This window comes from Crocuta crocuta, unplaced genomic scaffold (assembly GCF_008692635.1).
Source record: "Crocuta crocuta isolate KB4526 unplaced genomic scaffold, BGI_CrCroc_1.0 scaffold166, whole genome shotgun sequence".
In the NCBI taxonomy this organism is placed as follows: domain Eukaryota; kingdom Metazoa; phylum Chordata; class Mammalia; order Carnivora; family Hyaenidae; genus Crocuta; species Crocuta crocuta.
In genome coordinates this window covers 3,034,823-3,057,852 of record NW_027531018.1, presented here as the reverse complement: position 1 = coordinate 3,057,852, position 23,030 = coordinate 3,034,823, and the positions used below count along the sequence as shown (strand labels likewise).

General features: G+C 45.0%; 1 protein-coding gene across 1 annotated transcript in view; it reads left to right on the top strand.

Moving 5' to 3' along the window:
• Nucleotides 1-6,851: 6,851 nt before the first annotated feature.
• The window catches only part of DCHS2 (dachsous cadherin-related 2), a 243,136-nt gene continuing 226,957 nt past the window's right edge, over nt 6,852-23,030 (top strand). The window contains exon 1 of the mRNA XM_077770949.1: nt 6,852-8,852. Within this exon, the coding sequence (XP_077627075.1) occupies nt 6,864-8,852 (1,989 nt within the window). The 5' untranslated portion in view covers nt 6,852-6,863. The remainder of the gene's footprint in view (nt 8,853-23,030) is intronic.

Below are 23,030 nucleotides of genomic sequence, written 5' to 3'. Positions count from 1 at the left end.
TCCTGCATGATCCAGGCAAACTTAATCAGAGAGCCGCACTGCCAGGTCCACATATGTTCCCTGAGAAAAATAAATAAGCGGGGTATTGATATGACCAAAAAGCTGTGGCATAAGTTTTCTTACCAAATGTCTGTGTATTGAAGGAGTTTCTTGTAGATAGTATCTGTACCCAGCACATCCCCATCTGTGTGTGTTAATCGTGAACTGCGCTTGAATCCAGCAGGATCTATTTATTTCCCAAATAACTATGTCTTGATCAAATAGGATTCATGTGTGCCTGTCGTACTGAGGAGACACACTGGGCCGGATGTGGCTCTTTTCCCTGACTGCCTTGATTCAATGGGATCCAGGCATTTTCCAACTGAGCAGCTGTGGCTTGGGGAGAATCCAGGTGTTTTTCTCACTGAATATTTGTGGGATTGGCAGGGTCCTGGGTATTTCCTTTGCTTTCTCTTGCTTAGAATTATTATAACATATATTATATGTATGTATTTCAGTGAACTTTGCTTTGTCCCAGGAAACAGATCAGTTTCCTTTACTTCACACAAAGAGCAATTACACCTAGAAAAATTGGCCCAAATGAACTGTTATTTATCTCTTTCTTCAACTTTATCCTTCATGCTGTTTTATACAAATACATGAATATTCTAAAAATCCCTTTCAGCAAAGGCAAGTAGATTTCCTTTCCACACTGAATAATTATCTACTCAGAAGGTGTTGCTTTATTGAATGGGGGTGTCACACCTGTTCCAACATCCACTTGTTTAGAACCTGTTGGAGTTGGCTTTGATTTCTGATCGAAGAAGTAAGTCAGCCCCCCTAAATTTGGCAACGCATAGACCCTGTTAGAAAATGGTGTGCGGTTTTGGTTTCCACATTATACAATATATAGGGAAATTGGAAGGAGTTCAGAGAACAGAAACAAAATGATTAAAGAGTTGGGGAAATAAGGAGCTGGGATTATTTTATCTGAAGAAAAGCTTTCAGGGAAAGCAAGACGGTATATGTGTGAGTGTGCGTATGTATGTGCCAAAGACAGAGTCAAAGAAGCCAAATCTTAAAGGCTATGTGTTTGAGCAGGTTTGATTGGCCTTTGTAGGCCATCTGGAGTCTGGTGGAGGGAGTGAGGGGAAGCTGGTCTGCCTTACCAATTACTGGGAAGGAGAATAAGCAATTTAAGAGAGAGGGGGGGACTTGGCCAAAATCAGACAGGAATTACTTTAGCTAGGGGTTCTGTCTCAGACCTACTTATCTTATAATCTTCAAATGTAGCAAGAATTTTTGTATATGTATCCCTTACATTCCAGCTTCTACTAGATTTGAAAAATATGATCTGGTACAGTATATACAAAACTACTTAGTGATAAGCCATGCCATATTTCTCTCCAACAATATGATGAAATCTTGAGATGAAGTTTTTCTTCGTCTTCTCAAAGAATCAGAGGAAATAACTATATGTTGATATCAAAGACAGGGACCACTACTCTATAAAATTTAATCATATTCTGTTGGGCTCAGAAAATACAGTGGTTGTGTATACAATCTCTTCTCAAAATTAAAAAAGAGGGAAAATATTATCATTTCTTTTGGACACTTAGATCCTAAGGAAGGAAGTAGACTTGATTACCTATCATGTAATTACATATCTGGGCGAGAGGCCCATCATGTCCAGGGTTCTGATTTTAATACTTTAAGGAACATAAAATTATATACATATATATATATATACACATGTGTGTACACATATACATGTATACATATATACATACATATAATACAGACTATGATATTAGACATTAAATCATCTCCTCTTATAAATCTCTTTATCAATCAGAGTTCCCTAGAGAAACAGAACCAATATATGTATGGTAATTGGCTCACACGATTGTGAGGGCTGGTAAGTCCAAAATTTGTAGGGTAGACCAGCGGGCAGGAAAGTCAGGCAGGACTTCTATGTTACAGTCTTTATTTTTTTTAATATTTATTTATTCTTGAGAGACAGAGAGAGAGAGAGGAGACAGAAGGTGAGTGAGGGAGGGCACAGAGAGACACACACAGAATCCAAAGTGGGCTCTAGGCTCTGAGCTGTCTGAATAGAGCCTGACGTGGGGTTTGAACATATGAGCCATGAGATCATGACCTGAGCCAAAGTCAGATGCTTATCCGACTGAGCCACCCAGGCGCCCCTCTATGTTACAGTCTTGAAGCACGATTCCTTCTTTTGTGGGAAACCTCAGTTTGCCCTTAGATCCTTCAGTCGATTATGTTAGGCCCATCATATTATCAAGCACAATCTCATTCACTTAAAGTTAACTCATCATAGATGTTAATTGTATTACAATAGCATTTAGACTAGTACTAGGTAGTACCTATCAAGCTTGGTACCATAACCTAGCCATGTTGATACATAGACTGTAACCATCACAAGTTCTAAACACTCTTTAGCTCATCTTTTTAGAGAGATAACATATGAGCCAAAAATTGCAGGGGTACTTCCTGCTGTAAAGGTGTCTTTCCTAACCTCAGAGGGTCTTTCTTCTGGGAGAAGAGATGGGAAGAAACCCTCCACATTCCACAGGATCTTCCTCCTCACTTGGCTTTAGGAAACTTTTCTAAATAGTTTTTTGGTTTTTTTCTGCATTCTCTAGTAGTGACTTCCCGTGGTTATTGTCCTGTGCCATCCTGCCATTCACGCAAACATGCTGCTGAGTTCTGCCTTCTGCAGTTTAGAGGCAAGACAGTTTGCCTTAAGCAGAAAATCACACAGAAGATAAATGACCAGTGAAGAGCTCCAAAGACCATGGACACTGAAGCAAAACTGAGCTCAAATTCCAGTTCCTCCGCTTACACCGATGTGACCCTGGCCAAGTTACTTGCAATGCCCCTGAACCTCAGTTTCTTCATCTGTAACATGGGATAATAATTATAATTCCTTCCCTAAAGGGTTGATGTGGGATGCTTTGAACACTGTTTTGAGCACTTAGTAACTACTTAGACCATTTAAATGAACTATTATGAAACTAAGGACTATCTACAGTCTGGGAGAAAATGTTTTTTGATGATGAACTTTCTGTACTACTTACACCATGTAACGCTGGGCAAAGATCTGCTTTGGGCTTTTCTGCCCATGATGGCTGCTGTCTGTGATACTAGGAAGTTTTCATCTCCCTCTCCACACACTCAACGGGGTTAAGAAGCCAGACTTTGACATGACTAAGAATCCCAAAACACTCCACCCTTAAAATATTTAATCACACAAACAACAGGGGCAAGAGACATGATGTTTGCTGCTGCCTTTGCTGATGTATGTGCTAGTCCATACATTGTCTCACTTAATACTCATAACATCTGGTAAATCATATAGTATAACCCTCAATTTAGAGAGCAGGAAACAGAGACTTAACAAGGGTGAAATAACTTGCCTACAATTATAGAGCAGAACCGGGGTCTCCTAACTTCAAAGCCCAAACTCTTGCTAGTTATACCATGATGCTTCTCTCAGAGTCAGACCTTGACCTATTTCTTGCAGGCTATTGGCTTCTGTGCTAGAATCTAAAGTTACTTTTTTTGCATATTTGAGAAATGCTTCCCTCCTCCAAACTTAATTCTCAGTCTAGAGTGCTGCTCAGGGCAGTCAATGAAGTGTATGGTGAAGTGGGCAGGGGACCTGAATTGCATATGTTTGAATTATAAAGCCTAAAAACTAATGGGAAAATAGATGTTTGAAGTTTCTGAATTTTCATTTGTTTCAAAACCAAACCACTGTTTACAAAAAAATGTCAGTGAAAGATGCAAAATAACTAGCGGCTTTTCCTTTATTTTTAGACTCAAGTAAATATTTGGTAACGATACACTTTGCAAAATAAGTCGAAGTTCAAAAATTAATTCAAGAAGCCCCGTGGAATGATTAAAAGGAGTAAGTTGTGAAGATAGAATTCATTACAATAAAGGATTTCATGGTCAGTTAATTCTAAACTATGGTTCCCAACACCTCCTTTACTGGATTTGTCCCTCCATCTACCCATCAGCTAAACCAACCATCCATCCAGTCATCTAACATGTGTGTAGTGAATGCAGACCCATTTATGTGTCAGGTACTGATCTGGGTTTTGGGAGAAAGCAATGCTTAAAGTTCATGAAGAAGGTTGGGGTCACAGTCAACTAATAAACAAATTTATAAAACGAACCAATGTCAGGTACCGGTAGGTGCTGTGACTGCAATACAATACGAGGATACAGGGTTAATGGTGGAGAAACTATTGAGTAGGGTGGTCAAGGGAGGGATCCAAACAGTTGGCATTTGAATTAAGACCTGAATGGGGAAGAGCCAAGTCTTCACAAAGTAGAAGAATTAATTCCCAGGCACAGAAAGTTTCTAACAATTCAAATGCACTGTCTTAGTCTGTTCACACTGCTGTGAGAAAGTACCACACACTGGGTTGCTTATAAAGAGCAGACATTTATTTCTCACTCTTCTGGAAGCTGGAAGTCTGAGACTGGGGTATCAGCCTGGTCAGGTTCTGGGGAGGGTCCTCTTTCTGGTTGTGGACTTCTCGCCTCTTGTGTCCTCACAAGGCAGAGAACAGAGGGCGGCAAGCTCTCTCATGACTCCTGTGACACTAATCCCATGACCACATTTAATCCTAGTCACCTCCCAAAGACCCCACCTCCTAATACCATCACATGGGGTGTGATGGAGTTTTCAGGGAGACACAAACAGTGTCTGTAACAAATTCCAAGATTAGAAAGAAGGCAGTACAAGTGGATCCACAGTGGCGTGGTATGAGATGAGATGACGTGGGAAAGGTGAGAAAGGTTAGTTTTATACAATTGGAAGGAGTCTGAATTATATTCCAAGTATGATGGAAATATATTGGCAGGTTCTGAGCAGGGGAGACATGATTTGAAGTAGCTTTAAAAGCAAGAAGCCAGGGGCGTCTGGGTGGCTCAGTCAGTAAAGCATCCAACTCTTGATTTCTGTTCAGGTAATGACCTCACAGTTCAAGAGCTCCAGCCCCACATCCAGGCTCTGCGCTGACAGTGCGAAGCCTGCCAGAATTCTCTCTCTCCTCTCTCTCTCTCTCAAAAATAAATAAACATTAAAAAAAATCCGTAAACAATTCAGAGGCTTGGCTGAGAATTACACTTGGCAAGAGTGGAGGCCAGGGGACTAGTTCAAGACTGCAGAGGTTGAGGTGAACTGGTAACGAGACTTCATGGGTGAAAGGCAGCTGGATTTATTTTAAGAACGTCTCCATTTACATGCAACATATCTGCTGTAAAATAGTTTTATTATTATTTTGTCAGAGGTAGAGATAATGGGGTAGATTAGCAGTTATATATAACTCCATCATATATTAAAAAGGCATTTTACTGTTGCTGGCAGGAACCACCCCGCACAGCTCTTGGTTCTCCTTAAAGGAGAGTAACGGTATCTAGGAAATTAATTCTTCCCTTCGGCTTAAATGCAAAATGGCAGAAACCATTTGCTAAATATGACCAGCCATTCTCAAGAAGGCAGAGAGTCCCTCCTCAGGCATTCTTTATTAGAGGCCATTTATCAATTTCTACCTATCATTACGGATAATTGCAGCGAAACCTGCGACTGGCAATTTATTGGCATTTTCCTTGGGCTCAGACAGAAGCTGTTTTGAAGTGTTATCAATAGTGGCCCTGGCTGCAAACTTCCTTGCTCAGAGGCGATGGTGAGGTGCTGGAAGGTGGTCCGGCCTGAGCTACCCCATCTTTCTGCCCATAAATCAGCATCCTAAAACATCCTGGAAGTGTTGTGATGGCGCTGAATGCATACAAAAGTGTTCACAAGCCGAATCTATTGTCATTCTTGGTGGCAGAGGGGAGCGACAGGACGCTCGCGCGTCGCTGAGTAGTAGCGCGGCGTAATAAAGCGTGGTTTGCACCATGTGTGCCACAGATTTCTCGGGGTTTCGCGAAGGTTTTTCCAAGTTCCGCCTTCCCCTCGTTTGCAGTCATCCTGGCCCCAGCTGCGCGTCGGCCTTTGACTCCATCTGTCCTTCCGCTGGGGACGAGTCTCTCTCGCCAAATGGAGAACACAAGTTTGGCTCCCCAAAGTGATGCTAACCCCCACCCTCCGCTCAGCCTGAGCCAAGCGTCAGGCCTGCCGAAGGAACCGTCCAGGGGCTGCAGGGAGGAGGGCGCGGAGGGGCTGCTCCTCTCGCCGGCCCCCACCCACAGCCCCTCTGCACGCAAAGCGAGCGCAGACGGTCCGCCTGCGCGCCCCCCGCCGGCCTCCCGGGCCGCATCTCCGCGTCCTTCCCCCTCCGCCCGTCTCTCCCCGCTCCCTGGCCCCGGCGAGAACGCGCCCTGCTGCAGAGCGGCGACTCGCAGGTCGGAGTTTGCCCTCGTGTGCGCCGCGTCACGGGCGGAGAGGAGGAGGGGGGAGGGGCGGNCGACCCCCACCCTCTCCTTCTGTGTGTGCGCTTTAAATAAATTCATCCTTTTTGGCAAAAGAAATCATGCACCTGACTTTACCAGGGGGAAACAACAAGCCGAGCAGAACAAGGAACAGATGTAAAAGGAATAAAAGGAGAGAGAGAAAGAGATGAGACTCATTGAAAGCAAGCCAGGGGCTGAAGAGGTGACTGCAGCGGCAGAGGCAGCTAGAGCCTCCCTGTCTGCGTGAGCGGCAGGGGGAGGACGTTTCCACCAGTTGCAGACTGAACCTCGGGAACTCCTGGGTCTGTTGGTTTGCCAAACAGTCTTTTCTTCTTTCGCCCAGACACTGAAGAGGCTCCTGGATTTTTCTGCCACCCCTCGCCAAGCTGGCAGTTACCCGGGAGCCTTCCCCAGGAGCTGGCGGAGGAACGAGCCCTTCTGGGAGGAGGATGGGCGAAGGGCACCCGGAGCAGGGGGCTCCGGCCGGGAGGCGCCTTCCGATGCCCGGGAGGAGAGGGTCGCCCCGCGGGCTGCCGGGCGGCGGCGCCGCCGCGCGGGCTCAGCGCCTCCTGGTCGGGCTCTTCCTGCACGCGTGGCTGTGGGCGGCTTCGGGGTCCTCTGCCCAGGTGTTCAACCTCAGCCTTTCCGTGGACGAGGGGCTTCCTCCGGAGACTCTGGTAGGTGACATCCGCGCGGGGCTGCCCGCTGCGCAGCAGCAGGAGGCGGGCGGCTTCTTCCTATCCGAGGACTCCGATGACTCACCGCTGTTGGACGACTTCCACGTGCATCCGGACACCGGCATCATCCGCACGGCGCGGTGCCTGGACCGCGAGCGGCGGGACCGCTACAGCTTTGTGGCCGCCACGCTGCTGGGCGCCGTGGTGCAGGTGGAGATCCTCGTCAACGACGTGAACGATCACTCCCCCAGCTTTCCCCGCGACTCCCTGCAACTCGACGTCTCGGAACTCAGCCCTCCAGGTACCGCCTTCCGCCTGCCGGGTGCCCACGACCCCGACGCCGGCCTGTTCAGCACACAGGGCTACACCCTGGTGCAGCCGTCCGACCTCCGTGAGGACCCCGCAGGGCCGTTTTTCCAGTTACGCTACGGCACTCCGGGGTCACCACCGTCGTCGGCGTCGCCCCTGGAGCCCCTGGACCTGGTGCTGCTGCGGCGCTTGGACCGAGAGACGGCGGCGGCGCACGAGCTGCAGATCGAGGCGTGGGACGGCGGGCGCCCGCGGCGCGCGGGCCGCCTGCGCGTGGAGCTGCGCGTGCTGGACGAGAACGACAATCCCCCGGTCTTCGAGCAGAGCGAGTACCGCGCCGCCGTGCGCGAGGACGCTCGGCCGGGGGCCGAGGTCTGTCGCGTTCGCGCCACCGACCGTGACCTGGGGCCCAATGGCCAAGTGCACTACGGCCTCCGCGCCCGGCAGGCGCCCGGGCCGGGGGGCGATGCGGCCTACTTCGCCGTGGAGGAGCTGAGCGGCGTGGTGCGCCTACAGAAACCGCTGGACCGCGAGGCACAGACCTGGCACCAGCTGGTAGTCGAGGCCCGCGACGGAGGGGCCGAGCCCGAGGTCGCCACGGTGCGCGTGTCCATCGCGGTGCTGGACGTGAATGACAACCCGCCCGCCCTTCACCTGCTCTTCCTCACCGAGGGTGGCGCCGCTCGCGTTTCCGAGGGCGCCGCGCTCGGCGACTATGTGGCTCGCGTCTCCGTGTCCGACGCGGACGGGGACCCCGAGCAGGATGAGGAGGCCATCGGTGAACCCGGTGTGGGCCTCGGGGGCGGAAGCATCTCGTTGTCCCTGGAGGGAGGGGATGGAGCCTTCGCGTTGCGCTCCGGCGGCTCCCCGGGGGTATTTTTCCTCTGCGTCGAAGGGCCCCTGGACCGAGAGAGCCGCGACCTGTATGATTTGCGGCTGGTCGCCACGGATGCGGGCGCCCCGCCCCTGAGCACCGAGGAAACGCTGCTGCTGCGGATCGCCGACCTCAACGACCAGCCGCCTCTCTTCAGCCGGGAGCGTTACCTGGCCTCGGTGTCAGAGGCCGCGGCCCCCGGCACCGCGGTGGTGCGGGTCAGCGCCTCTGACGCGGACGAGGCTGGCACCGACCACGCGCGGCTGCGCTACGCACTGGTCCACCTGCCCGTTGGCTGCAACCCGGAAGGCGCGTGGCCCGCAGCGGAGTGCGGGCCGTCCTTCGCTATCGATCCTGAAAGCGGCGTGATCAGCACTATCCGGAGCCTGGACCGCGAGGTCCAGGAGGCAGTAGAGTTGCGAGTGGTAGCCCAGGACCTCGGAGAGCCCCCGCTCTCCGCCACCTGCCTGGTGAGCATCACCGTGGACGACGTGAACGACAACGAGCCCATCTTCAGGAGGCAGGTGTACAACGCCACCCTGGCGGAGCATGCCCCAGTTGGACACTGCTTTTTGCAGGTGAGTGCGTCGTGTTTCTGGATCAACCTCTGGATTCCAGGGAGGCCTGGGAAGGGAGGTCGAAATTAAGTCTGTCCAGGGAAGGAACATTGTGACGTAGGTGATTGTACCCTGGCTCCACAAGCAAAGGAGCATGAACTCCAGGTCCTTTTCTACAGTGAGATGAGTGGGCGCCTTCTGGGCGCCTAACTTTGCTGTCAGGGGCTTGCCCTGTGTGATCTCTAAGGTCCTTTCTACTTCACATGTTTGGATCCTGATTTTGCTTCAAACTCATGCCGTTTCCTTCATGCAGGATATGGGCACCCGCATGGATTTGGGAGGAAGCACTTATTCTCAAGCAGTATGCAAATGGCAAGGTCTCATATTTTTGAGCATCGCTGTGTGGCATCTGAAGGAAATAAAGGGGTCCTCAGAACATTTCTTTTCAAATAAAGTGCATGCCTTTAGACACTGAAACTGATTGAGTAACCATTTCCAGACTTTTCTTACCCGTTTTCCTACCTTCCTTAGAGGCTTGCAAAGACTAGTGGACAGTAAATTGTTTTATTTATTTATTTGTTTGTTTATTTATCTATTTATTTGTGGCTTCAGTTCCTCTGGTTGTGCTCAGGTTGAGGACTCTGAGAGGTAGTGGGGCTCATTTACAAAATGGAGAATCTTTACCTTGCTTTTTGGAAATTCTGCCTTTGGAATTTGATCTCTCCTTCACCTTCAGAATGCTGCGATTTGCCTCTTCTAGCACTATCGTTATTGCTTCCAATTTCCTTGTTCCCTTCCCTTCCCTTGTCATTTCCTTCTTATTGAAGCATAGTCGACGCACATTACACTAGTTTCAGGTGTACAAACCGGTGATTTGACAACTCTGTACATTATGCTATGCTCACAAGTGTAGCTACAATCTGACACCGTACAACACTATTACAAAGCCATTGACGACATTCCCTTTGTGGTACATTTTAGCCTCAGGACTTCTGCATTCAGCAATTAGAAGCCTGTATTCCCATTCCCTTTCACCCGTTTTGCCCATCTCCCCATCCACCTCCCCTCTGGGTGGGAATTTAAGTTGGTGCACCCAATAAAGACAGAAATTCTAGAAAAAAGTAGAAATAGAATTAACATATGATCCAGTAACTCCACTACTGGGTAAAGAAAATGAAAACACTAAATAGAAAAGATATATGTACCCCTGTGTTTATTGCAGCGTTATTTGTAACAGCCAAGATATGGAAGCAGCATAAGTGTCCATCAGCAGATGAATGGATAAAGAGGATGTGGTACACACCTGTGCATGTGCACGCACAATGGAATATTATTCAGCCATAAAGAGAATGAAATCTTGACTTTTGTGACTACATGGAAGAACCTTGAAGGTATTATGCTAAGTGAAATAAGTCAGACAGAGAAAGATACCATATGATTTCATTTATATGTGGAATCTCAAAAACAAAACAAACAAAGCAGAAACAGACCAATTTCTAATTTCTTATCTGATGTGAGATAAACCAGATTTCCAAGATTGATGTATTTACTCCAAGATAACTTGAATAAATACACAGAGCCTAGAAGGCTAACTGGTGAGTGAACCTCTAAGGCTTTATTTAGCTCTCAGGCTGGGTTATTTTAAGAAATCTATTGTTTATTTCCTGGTTCTCAAAGGCATAGGGCTTTAACTTTTGTAGGTTGTGTCTCAAATAATAACCTTTACATAACCAGGATGCTACTATATTATAAAACATGAATTTCATGACTGCTCCCATCTTTATAATCTTTTGGATCTGTGGGTGATAATAATCTCGATTTCATTCTCTAGCATGATTGGCAGTTCTCTGAGTTGCTAGGTTATTCAAAGAAAGAAGGCTTGAGAATCAATTAGTGCTTGCGGTTGAAACAGACACATCCATAAATGTCAGTGAGTAGCACAGTGAAAGTTTAGCTACCTTTCAAACAAAGTTTGATACAAAGCAAGTTGGCTGGTCTTCCTCCATCCAAGGTAGGGCCGGGCCTGGGAGTGACTTAGATCCCGTCCACCAATGTCTCATTGGCCAGAACTCAGCTATGTGGCCTCAGGTATACCCCAGAGGAGGCTGACAAATGTAAAGGAGTACATGGATGCCAGCATGCACTGATAGTTTCTGCCATGGATTTCTAAAAATGAAGTCATAGTAAGTGAGAGGTTGGACTTGATGATTTCTAAGATTTCTTCCATCTGGAAGACCTTGAGGATCTTGGTATGAAATAGTACAACTTGGCTGCATTTGAAGGAAAATAAGCAGGGTGGATTAATTGTGATTCCTTTGATTAAAACCTGTCTTTTCTAAACTTGTGAGATGATTTTGCTGTGAGGTGTGTTTATCCCATTATGAGACTCAGATCCATTAGGTGAGCTGAACTTGGCTCAAGTGTAAGACTGCACCTCTAACTGCAAAAGAACCTTTCCTGTTTGCCAAATATTGCTGTAAATAGTATTAAATCGTGCTAATTGGAATTTCTGGAAACTCCAGTGATGTAGCCCCTCAAGATTGCAGAAACCCTCTTATTCACTGGGTTCTCTGGTGGCCTTTCCCCAGCAGCTGTGAGAACGTCCTACATTCTGTAAGCCCCCTCGCTCGCTCTGTCCCCTGCCTTCCAGATAGGCCTTACCAGGGTGTCTTCCATCTGTTTTATATCTCTTTACTCTCAATCTTTTTTTTTAATTTGTTTATTTATTTTGAGAGAGAGAGAGAGAGAGAGAGGGAGAGAGAGCATGAGCCATGTGAGAGCAGAGAGAGGCAGAGAGAGAGGGTGAGGGAGGGAATCCCAAGCAGGCTCCATACTGGCAGCATGGACTCTGCTACAGGGCTTGAACTCACGAACCATGAGATCATGACCTGAGCCAAAATCAAGAGTCGGACACGTAACCACATGAATTCCCCCCCCACCCCAGGTACCCCTCCATCTTTCTTTATATCACTTTATAAAAAGGAACCATCCCAGCTAGCCTTTGGGTCTCATTGCCTCTTTCCTCCAGGGCTTTGTTTAATTCCATTACACCAATTCTTACAACACTACCTTCTTTCTGTTGCTCTCCATCAGTTTTCTCCCTTTAGACTGAAGAGCTGTTCAATTCTCCTTTGTCTGAATCAAACAAAAACAGAATGAGAAGCCACAGGAAAAAAAAAACAAACACGTCTTTCCTATGTTCCCTGTAAGGGAATAATATCGTGTCATCTAGTGAAACAAATCCTTGAACCTTCAGGGTGTCTTTGGTGGCCCCCCCCCTTACCATGGATCCTTGGGGCTCTTCCACTTTATTACTGCTGCTGGCACCACAGTGCTGGCCATCCTCCTGTCCCCCCGTGTGGCCTGAACCCTTTTATAGTCTCATACCCAGATTGGAGCTTTACAAAGACTTTCAGCATGAGCCAGGACCGAGGGATTTAATACAGAGTACGAGAACCGGCAGCAGCCTGAGATAGGCGACCTCTTTTCGCAAAGGGTTTTCACAGCCTCACCGGCACTTGCCTGGATTCCTCATTCCTTGCTCTCCACAGTCCTCGACATGTGCTTCTTAACAGCCCACCTCTCAAGAGCTCCTTTCCCGTATCTCGTGATGATGAAGGCAGAGAGAGATTTCTACTTAAGGGGGTTCGTCCTCAAACTCAGTGTCTGGCCTAAAAGATTCTCTTTTTCTTCAGACTGCTGTCGAAAAGACGAACTTCAAACTCCAGGCAAGATCACTTCCCACTCCATACTGAGCCCAGTGAGGTGAACTCTGTTTCCAGCCTTTATCTCCAGCATTTACACCTGACTCCCAGAAATGCCGCAAGAGACTGTTGTCTCAGACTTCCTCAAATATCATTACTGTGCTCATGCACTAACTCATTTGTGTAACCAGACAACAGCATTCATTGAATAAGCAGAGCATTCCATGAACAAATATTTATTGAGTACCTCTTACATGCCAGGAACTGGTCTGAGCGTTGAGGATGCGGCAATGAGCAAACCCGGCAGGGCTCTGTGCAAACAGAGCATCTGGTGATGTGCTGTCTGCTTTCCCCCCCTGCCAGACCTCTGGAGGGAAGGACAGACAACCGCCTCTGCCTGCTGAGCACCCCTAGCCCCTGCTCTGACTTTCCCTCACCCCGTTGTACTAAATCCTGTCTCTCTAAAGGCAGCTGTGTTTTTAAATTTAAATCCAATCAGCTTTTCTTAATCATAAAGCGTTTCAGACTGTGGCCCACTTCCTCCTTCTCGAATGCGCCTCTTCTTTCATCTCACTACCTTCTTTTTGTGTCTCCTTCTTGCCAGTCCCTCCTTTTTCGTCTTGTGCCACACAACTCGGTATGAAGGAGGCATTTCCAAGGATCTGTCTTCCTCTCACGTCTCCCCCTTTCTACACTTTCTTCTATATATTTCCAAATCTGCTTTGTTCCCTTCCATCTACAGGATGGAAACTTCTCTTATAAACTCACATTTAAGATTTTTCTGTCGCGTATACATCTCCACCTGGATATATATTTTTGGCACCTCAGATCTAACATTTCCCAAGTCAAAGTCATTTCCCTGCCAGCACGGTCTTGTTTCTTTCTTCACTTGCGTTCATTAGCTCCTTTTTGAAACTTCTCCGTTTTTGTTAATGTGTCCTTTCCACAGATGTGTTTGTGTGTCCGTGTGTATGGATTTGCTATTTGTTGGAGTGGTTGTGTCTTGTATTGTTGAAAAGTAAAGCACCAGGGTAAAGAGAAAGATCACATCTCAAACCAATCAGTTGGGTGAAAAGCGGGTCTTGAGATCCCAGCCTGGGGCTGCGGGAGGAGGAGCATCTGGCTGTGCTTGTTTGTTCAAACTTGTGGTCTGACTTTGAGGACCCTGTCTAGGAGGGTGCCTGGGCAGTGGACATTAAAGATGGTATCTGCCTCTGGGAAGACACTGAAGGATGGGAGGGTATGGTTTCTACGGAGTTTCATGGACCAGAAAGGACTAAGCGATATCTTGTTTTGGATTCATTATATCTTTTAGGGTTATTTCCTTTAATTTTTTAAATATTTTATTTATTTATTTATTTTAATGTCTTATTTAATGTTTTTTTTTTTTAATGTTTTATTGTTCTTTACTTTTGAGAGAGAGAGAGAAAGAAAGCCAGAGCGCAAGTGGGGGAGGGGCAGGAAGAGAAGGATAGAAGCTCCAGGCTGCAGGCTCTGAGCTGTCAGCACAGAGCGTAAGGTGGGGCTCCAACCCACAAACCTGAACCTGAACCTTGAATCCACGAACCTGAATGCTCAACCGACTGAGCCACTCAGGCACCCCTGTAGGCATAGCTTAAATGCCACTTTCTCGCACTACATGTTATCTCGTCTGTCCCACTCTTTTCTTAATGTTCTTTGTGGTGCTACAGTTGTTCACTTGTATTAGTAAAATGGTGGATGGTAAGTACCTTGTGGGGATGCAGTTTCACGGTATTTGAGTCCCCTGTAATTCTCGGTGTCCTCTATGTAACGTATTAGAAGATCAGTAACTTTTTTGAATTGTATTGAAGAGCTACACCGTGAAAACCAAAGCTAAGTTAGAGTTACAACTAGTTAGCGCTTTTACTTTTTACTTTTTCACATTTTATCTGAGTATTTTTTTTAATTTGAAAGTTTATTTCCTCTCTAAAGTTTATCATTGGTCCTCTAAAATTTTATGATCTACGTTACATTGCTTATCCCTCACCTTACTACTATCCTACCCTTATTGTTGACCTTACACGCATGCTTACATACTTATGTAGTGTGGACCAGCTTTGATGGCCATATAATTGTTTTTTTTTTAAATAGGAAATACAGNGACACTTAGGCTCTTTCCATGTTTTGGCTATTGTTGAGAGTGCTGCTATGAACATTGGGGTACATGTGCCCCTATGCATCAGCACTCCTGTACCCAATTTTGAACCTTGGGTAAATTCCTAGCAGTGCTATTGCTGGATCATAGGGGAGTTCTATTGTTAATTTTTTGAGGAACCTCCACACTGTTTTCCAGAGGTCATGGCCATATAATTGTATCACCCTTATGTGATTGTCCTCTTCTGGCTCTTTTAATTATTTATTTATTTTGCCTATTTTCTCTTCTGGCTCTTAAAAATGGACCTATCCTATCTGCACACATGCATTGAAAGCGTGTGAGATTTCCACAGCAGTCATTTGCTCCTGTCTCTAGGACGCATCTAGATTACCTGCCAAATGTCGTCTTCACTGATTATCTGCCTCCTGCTGGCCTTGTACCTTTGTTCTCAGCATGTGCTGTATATGCCTCTCGCTTTGATTTGATGACCTGTTTTAAGCACTTGAGATCAACTGTAGAATTCTCTCCTAGACTTCATTTTGATACCTCTCCTCTCCCTTTCCCCACACAACTGCTACTGAAGACCCATCACCTGACTTTACTTCCTTTCCCCTTTTCCTGCTTGGGAAAGGTGATCAGATAGCATGCTTGGATATATCATAGGAATGGTATTGCCTAGAATCTGTGGTATGTATCTCTAGTTACAGTCAATATATAACTTGCCAGTAATTTGTCTAGTTCTTGGTTCTATAACTAAAATAATTATGTAGTAGACTGTTCATGGCTTTGAAGATTAAATTAGGTTGCATGCAGTGATGTAAAACATAGGCTATGGGGCCAGAGTCCCTGGGTTTTAATCTCAGTTCCACTGCTTACTAGCAGTGTGATCTTGGGTGCTGTGCCTCAGTTTCCTCCTCTGGAAAATATGAATAACAGTATCAGTGTCAGCTTGGTAGAGTTTTGGTGTGGATAATGCATTAATACATGTTTGCTTAGAACAATGCTTGACTCATGGTGAGTCCTCAGTACATTTATATATTATTATATGTTGGTAAGACTTCTAGAAATGGCGAGGAAAACTATTTTGCCTGATACAGCCATCAGTAATTAAAAATGACATTTCAGAGGTGGGCACCTGGGTGTCTCAGTCAGTTAAGTATCTGACTCTTGATCTTAGCTCAGGTATTTCATGATCTCATGGTTGGTGAGTTTGAGCCCCATGTCGGTCTCTGCACTGGCAGTGTGAGGAGGCTGCTTGGGATTCTCTTTCTCCCCCTCTCTCTGCCCTTCCCCCCACCATACACATTTTCTCTCTCAAAGCAAATAAACTTAAAAAATGACATTTCAAATAAAGATTCTCTTGCTCTAAAGATGGAAGAAGGAGCAGAAAGAAATTTAAATCGTGTGTCAGATTTTAGCTAGATGTATATGTTTCTGGCAATGAAAGCGGGATTCTGTTTTACTTAATTTGGAAGCTTATAACATCTCCTTATGGCCTATAGATTCCTACTTGTCTTAAGGAAGGTTCAGATGACCTCTCAATAGCAGTCCTCCCCATTCCACACCCCCAGAATGCACCATGAAGGTCTTAGAGAGACAAGGCAATGTGATAGAAGTGTGGTAGCGAAGGCCTCCGCGCGGTGGATCGTGATTCCTCGTGGGTTCACCTCAGGGGTGCTGACCACCACGCTGCCAGAACCTGGCCCCTCTCAGGTGTGCAGGGCATGATTCTCATCTATAGAGTGTCTATTTTTTCTGTTTATCATGTATTACTCTTTGGAGTCTTTTATCGGGAAAGCATGGAGCAAGGCAGCACTAGACTTAGAATACCTTGGTTCCAACTCTGACTACACCACTGTCTCTATTAGCTTTTCTGGCCATTTCCTCATCCATGAAATGTGCAGTAGTCATATATAAATGTGCTTGTATATATTATGAGGATTAGACTCACACACTTACAGAGACAGAGATTTCCCACAATCCTATAATGTGCTGTCTGCAGACTGAGGATACAGGAAAACGTGGGGTGTAATTCAATCCAAGCCTGAAGGCCTGTGGACCCGAAGAACTGACAGTGTGAGTGCCAGTCAGAGGGCAGAAGAAGACTGGTGTCCCAGCTAATGCAGTCAGGCAGAGAGACAGCTCATCCCTTCTCTTCCTTTTTGCTCTTTTCAGGTCTTCAGTGGATTGGATGGTGCCCACTTGCTTGGGGGAGGGCATTCGGCTTTATATGTACTATGTGGTAGAAATGTATAGGTTGGTGTAGGATGAGTTCAGGGCCTTTGCAGGTGAAAGGCTCTGTGCAGTGGATCAGGATGGAGGGTTCACTAATATGGGCCCTTTAGGGATTCCTCTGCCTTTTTCTATGATATGTTTTTATTTACAGGCTTCTTATGGATGCATTGTATTTTAACTATGCATTTATTTTTTTGCCCAAAAAAGGGTAATGCATTCCTAGGCATGATCACTTCCAAAAGAGAATCATTCAGGATCGATTTCTTAAAGTTGTGATCAGTAAGATTTCCTTTCTCTGAGGATTGAAATCTGGCAATAAATTAATTTTATTAACACCGCAGCACCAGAGTTGTACTAACGAGCCCCCTGCCTTCTAAATTATAAATTAAAAGTGAGCAACTATAGAAGTAATTTATATTTTCATAGCCCATTAGGGAAATTAAGTTAGATCATTTTCACAAATGTCAGGCTACTTCTTGAAATATTACTGAATTAAAATCTTCATTTAAAAAGATTTTGTGCTTTATGGCACAGGTAGATCAGGTGAACATCATAACAAATATCAATTTTAATTAAAACTCTATTTAGGATTGCATAGTCCAAGTGACGGTAGTATGAATTGGAATAACCATGGTGTGTCTGGTTCCTATGAAGACCTGAGAAGAGACAGTCCATAAAGGACTTACAGTGTTTGTCTAGAGTTTGGCCTTTGTTATGAAAGCAAACAAGAGAGATGGCAGGTTTTTGAGGAGAGATGGACATGTGTAAAGAAATGTTTTAGAAAGCTTTGTCTTGGATTAGTAAGAAGCAAGGAGGAAGAAGGAAGCGGGCAACTGGGTAGGAGAGTCCTGAGACAGCCCTGAGGGCCTGAACCAGGAGTGGGGGTATAATGGAAGGTATAGCCTTCAGGGAAGACTAGGTACCACTTGAATAAGAAGTGAAGGGAGAAGTGGTGGAGGAAGTAAAAGATAGTGCTGTATTTTCAGGCCGGTTAGTCAGAGGAATAAGAAAAGCTGGAGGTGAGAGTTTTGGGGGGAAGATACTCGGTCGGTCAAGTGTTTGGTATATTGAGTACGAATTAATGGCCTGTAGTCCAGGAAAAAGATGTCTTGATGACCTCTTAGCTATTCAGAACTAAGCGCAGAAGAAAGCCTGAGGTTGAAGAGATAAACTTGGAAGTCATTTGTGTAGAGGTGGAAAGCGAAGCCCTGGAAATATAAGCGAGGATACTGAGAGAAGAGTCCACGGCTAAAGATGCTGGCTGCGACAAGGGTCTTGCCATTCGTATGTGGTGGGAGGGCAGGTCTCTGTGATGCTGCTGCTGTTCTGTTTTCTTGATCTCCTCAGCGCAGTGGACCAGAGCCCGGAGAGATGGCTGGCAGCTTACCCTGTTTTCTGAGCTCTCCCGCTCCCAGACATTATGTAAGGCACACGTTATCTGGCTTTGCTCTTCTCTCTTCCCCCTTGTCCTTCTTTCCTACAGACTTCCTCATCAGTCCTCCATATGCATTTTAGCCATTTTGGTCTCCATCGTAGCTCTTGCCATTCTGCCAAACTGGTCTTCTGTTTTCCCATTTGGCCCAGTATTAATGTCTTTTGCTGTTACTTCGACTCCAGGAACTCTATCCCACAATCATATTCTGTTAACCTAGAATCATCTAGAACTGCTCTGCCTTTGAAATCTCAGCTGTGTATCTTAGTTTCTGATCATGGCCTCCTAGCATGTCCACTCTCTCAGTCTTTGATTTAATTTACATTTACTTTTTGAACCTAGATTTTCTTCCTAGGCCCCTTACTCTNCAGATATAACCCCCCCCCCCCATAAACTTGCTTTAGTTCCTCCTCTATCCAGTCAGGATTCCTGAATGCACTCTACTGCCCTTGCTCTTCCAGACCTGCGCCCGTATTCCTGATGGAGGCTCAATCTAGCTGTATGCTCCCGCACCTCATATTTGCACCATGGAGCACTGCTGGAGTAATTCTGAGTGATGGTCTCTTCCGTTGTAAGTGTGTGGAGTGGGCTGGGCCCTCAGTACTGCTGGGCAATGTTGTCTGCACCTTGGCATCTCCCTCACAACTTCATTCTCTTTCGGCAGCCCATCTTGCTCCTTTTCTCTTCACAGGCAATCATGCCTCCTACTCAGTAGAACCCAGAAGGTGAAAACTCATTTGTGTTTTGCCTCCTGCTATCAGACTCTCCTGTCTCTGTGCCATCCAGTCCCCAAGAACTAGGGGTTCTCCTGTGGCTAAATCAAACCCAGCCATGGCTTCTTTGCATTTCACCTCTTCCATCTTTTCTGACATTGCTTCGCAATTGTACCCTTTCTCCTCTATCTTTATCCCTGCCTCTCTATTCTTTCCTTCTCTTTAACAAAGATGGTGCCTCTCCTATTGTTTGCAGTGTTTGCAAACCGAGTCTATGGGCATCTTGCTCCTGTTTCCTCAACTTCTTTCCTCAGTGCCCTGTAATGATGGAGTCTGTGACCTGTTGGCCCATGTCCTTTTGGGCCTGGCCATAGAAGGGCTCTGGAAATCTGTACTGCTGTGTTGTTTAGTGTCTGGTATCCCTTGGTGTTAGATTCAGTACTTGTAGAACTAGAGTCTTCTTCAGCATCTACTAGTGTAATGAAGTTGTGAAGAAAATGTGGTTGTTAGAGTATAAGAAATAACAGGTAAGATTTATTATTGCCCATTTTTAAAATACTATATCCTGTAGTTGATTGACGTTGTTAACCAGTATCTTTCATAGAAGAAAGGATTGAGTCAGTTAAGAAAAGATATTTTATTGAGCAAACAAAAATGCCTTCATCTTAATTATTGTTTAAATAGTCTTGCTGTTTTTACCTTTTCACTCCATGGCTTTTGGGAATACTAACCTTGCCCTGTGTACGCTGTAGAACACTGTGTCTTTCCTTCTTAGCAATTCTGTTTGAATTTCTGTTTAAAAATCCTGCAATGTTAACCTCATTTGAAATTTTACCATTTTTCCCTGTAAAAATGCAGAGCTTAGATTGCCCATCAGTGAAGTGTGTGGCAGCTCTTTAGCTCTTGTTATTCCCAGGTGTCCTTGAGCTGAACAGAGGAAGAATGATCTCGTGGATAAAAGTAGGTCCTTCGGAGCCAAGCACAACTAGGTTTAAATTTTAGCTTTGTCCCTTAATATCTTGACTTGGAGCAGGTTGCCAAGCCTTGGAAAGCCACTAGTTTCTCTTTCATAAAGGAAGAATGATAGGAGGATGTACCTCATAAGGCAATTGTGGGGATTAAATGAGGTGATGACTATCCAGAGCTTAACAATTTTTTTTAAATATTTTTATTATTTTTATTTCTAGGAGAGAGAGAGAGAGCGTGAGCAGGGGAGGGTCAGAGAGAGAGGGAGATACAGAATCTGAAACAGGCTCCAGGCTCCGAGCTGGCAGTCAGCACAGAGCCCGACACGGGGCTCGAACCCACGAACTGTGAGATCATGACCTAAGCGAAAGTCGGACACTTAACCGACTAAGCCACCCAGGCGCCCCGACTATCCAGAGCTTAGAGCAGTGCCCGGCACATGGGAAACTCCTGGGGAAGTTTATTAGGTGCAGCTTCAAACTGGGAAGGTATGTGAGAGTGGAAGAAACAAACATCAGCCTTTTGTTTTGAAAATGTCAGTGACTAGTCCTGTTAAATGGCTAGAAATATGATCCTGAACCTCAAATGACATTCTAGGAGAGTGCCCTGGCTTAACTATTATGTAGAGTTTCAGTCTCAAATTTAGTCAGGTTCTTACCATGGAGAACCTGAACTGTGAAGAGACCTTGACCTTCTTGATTTTTTTAATGTTTTATTTATTTTCTGAGAGAAAGAGAGAGAGAGAGCCAGCAGGGGAGGGTCAGAGAGAGAGGGAGACACAGAATCAGAAGCAGGCTCCAGGCTCTGAGCTAGCTGTCAGCACAGAGCCCGACGCGGGCTCGAACCCGCAAACCGTGAGATCATGACCTGAGCCAAAGTTGGACGCTTAACCGACTGAGCCACCCAGGCACACCCTTCTTGATTTAATGTAAAGAGTAGCCCGGGTAGCCTGTTCCTGACACTCTTCCATGGTTCACCTCTGGTGATACTTGCCAGTCCCGTGGCTTTTACTCTGGACACTTCTCTGGCCTTCCAAGATCAAGTGCATATTTTAAGAAACAGGCCCCACCAGATTTTGTTTTGCTGCACCCGTCTCTTAATATGTAAGTTGTCCCACTGAAGGAGAAAAGCAATGACTTCCTGGGAGATGGCTGACTCTTGTCTCCGTTTTTCAACTGATTGTCCCAGGAACTACTTCTCATTCAGGAGCAGAAGTGGGGCAAAGGGAAGAAGGGGATTCTTTGTGTTTTCTTTCAATTACAGCAACAAGGAACACCATCATCTGTAGTATCCTTTAACAAAAATGTATTGATACAAGCTACTTTAAGCATCGACTAAAATACAGTTATTGAGTGATTTTGAATAATTTTATTTCTTGTAGGAAATTTACTAACAGAAAAAAAAGGCATCAGTTAAAACCTATTTGGATGCCTTCTTTAAGAAATCATTCCTTAAAAGTTCTGTTGTACATCAAAATAGGAGACTTATTGTAAAAATATTATTATAATTAGAATTTTAATATAAAACTTTTCAGTTGTATTTTAATGTGATGTGTGTTCATTTGGTATATTAAAATCAAGTAAATTGTCTTTTATGCCTATTTTAGAAATTGAAATGTATGTTTTCCATTTGAAATCATGGTAGCAGTTTTTTTTTTATGTTTATTTATCTTGAGAGAGAGAGAGAGAGCACAAGACTTGCACATGCATGCACACGCAGGAGTGGGGCAGTGAGAAAGGAGAGAGAGAATCCTAAGCAGGCTTCGTGCTGCCAGCGCAGAGCCCAGTGGGAGGCTTGATCCCATGAACCTTGAGATCACGACCTGAGCTGCAATCAAGAGTTGGACACTTAACTGACTGAGCCACTGAGGTGGCCCCATGGTAGTAATTTTTAATTGTTGCATTGTTTGATCATATTAGTGGCTTATTGGTTTGTACTGAATCCTCAGACAAGAAAATACCATTGACTTGATGCTTTTGAGAAATATATTATGGCAAAAAACAAGGAAGACCTGTAGCATAGCTTTTTGTTTACAAAGATAGCAAAGAGAAAAGAACAAAACAGAACTTGAGGCAATTTCTGATCACCTTGGATACTGACAGTTGATCCAAAAATTCTGTTCAAGAGACTGTTCTCTACCTTTAAAAGCTCTTTTGTTCAGATTATTCGAAGTGTTCTTTTGTTCTTCATTTAAATGAGCTGTGTAGAAATGGCCATTGTTATGGTTATATTTTCAAGAGATTAAATATTATTTCTGGCCTTACCATAAATGGACTTAAGCACTATTTGATTTTTAACAGTTGTCTGGTAAGAAACTTCCCGTGTTGTATACTCTGCTTGATGTCTGCATTTGCAAACACAGAGGACATTATTGTTTACATAGAGATTGACTTGTCTAGTTCTTAAGAAGGTCTGTTATAAAAGAACCAAGTCATGAGGTAAAGAGCAATCTAAGCATATGCACTGTTTACTTTCCTTTGAAGTATAGATTGTTTTAAGTACTGAACAGTTAAAGAAAATACAAAAGGCTGTTCTGTTACATTAGGCATAAACAAGAACACAATATTTCAGTTCTGGCAGATACTTTGTTTCCTGGACTTATCTTACAAGAATTTTTAGATGATATTTTTCTTGTGTAGAATCTAATTGGCATGCTTATGACTACTCCGTTTTCATTGCCTCTGTCAGGGACCACTGTAGAGGTGACAGGAAGTGAAATTTATAAATTAATGTTTGCCAGTACTTTAGGTTATTTGCTTACTTGCATTAAAAATATAGATTCTATATGTATTACAGCATACTCATACTGCAAGATGAATTTGAGAAGTTTATCCTGAGTCATTTTTTTAAATATAAATTATCTTGAGTCTTGAATCTCAGTACAAAGGAAAAGCAGGATTTTCTTGGAACATGGTAATATTGTTTTACTGTATACACAGAAGAGCACGATTATGCTCTTATTCAAATTCATAGTATCTTAGGGCGCCTGGGTGGCTCAGTTGGTTAAGCGTCCGACTTTGGCTCAGGTCATGA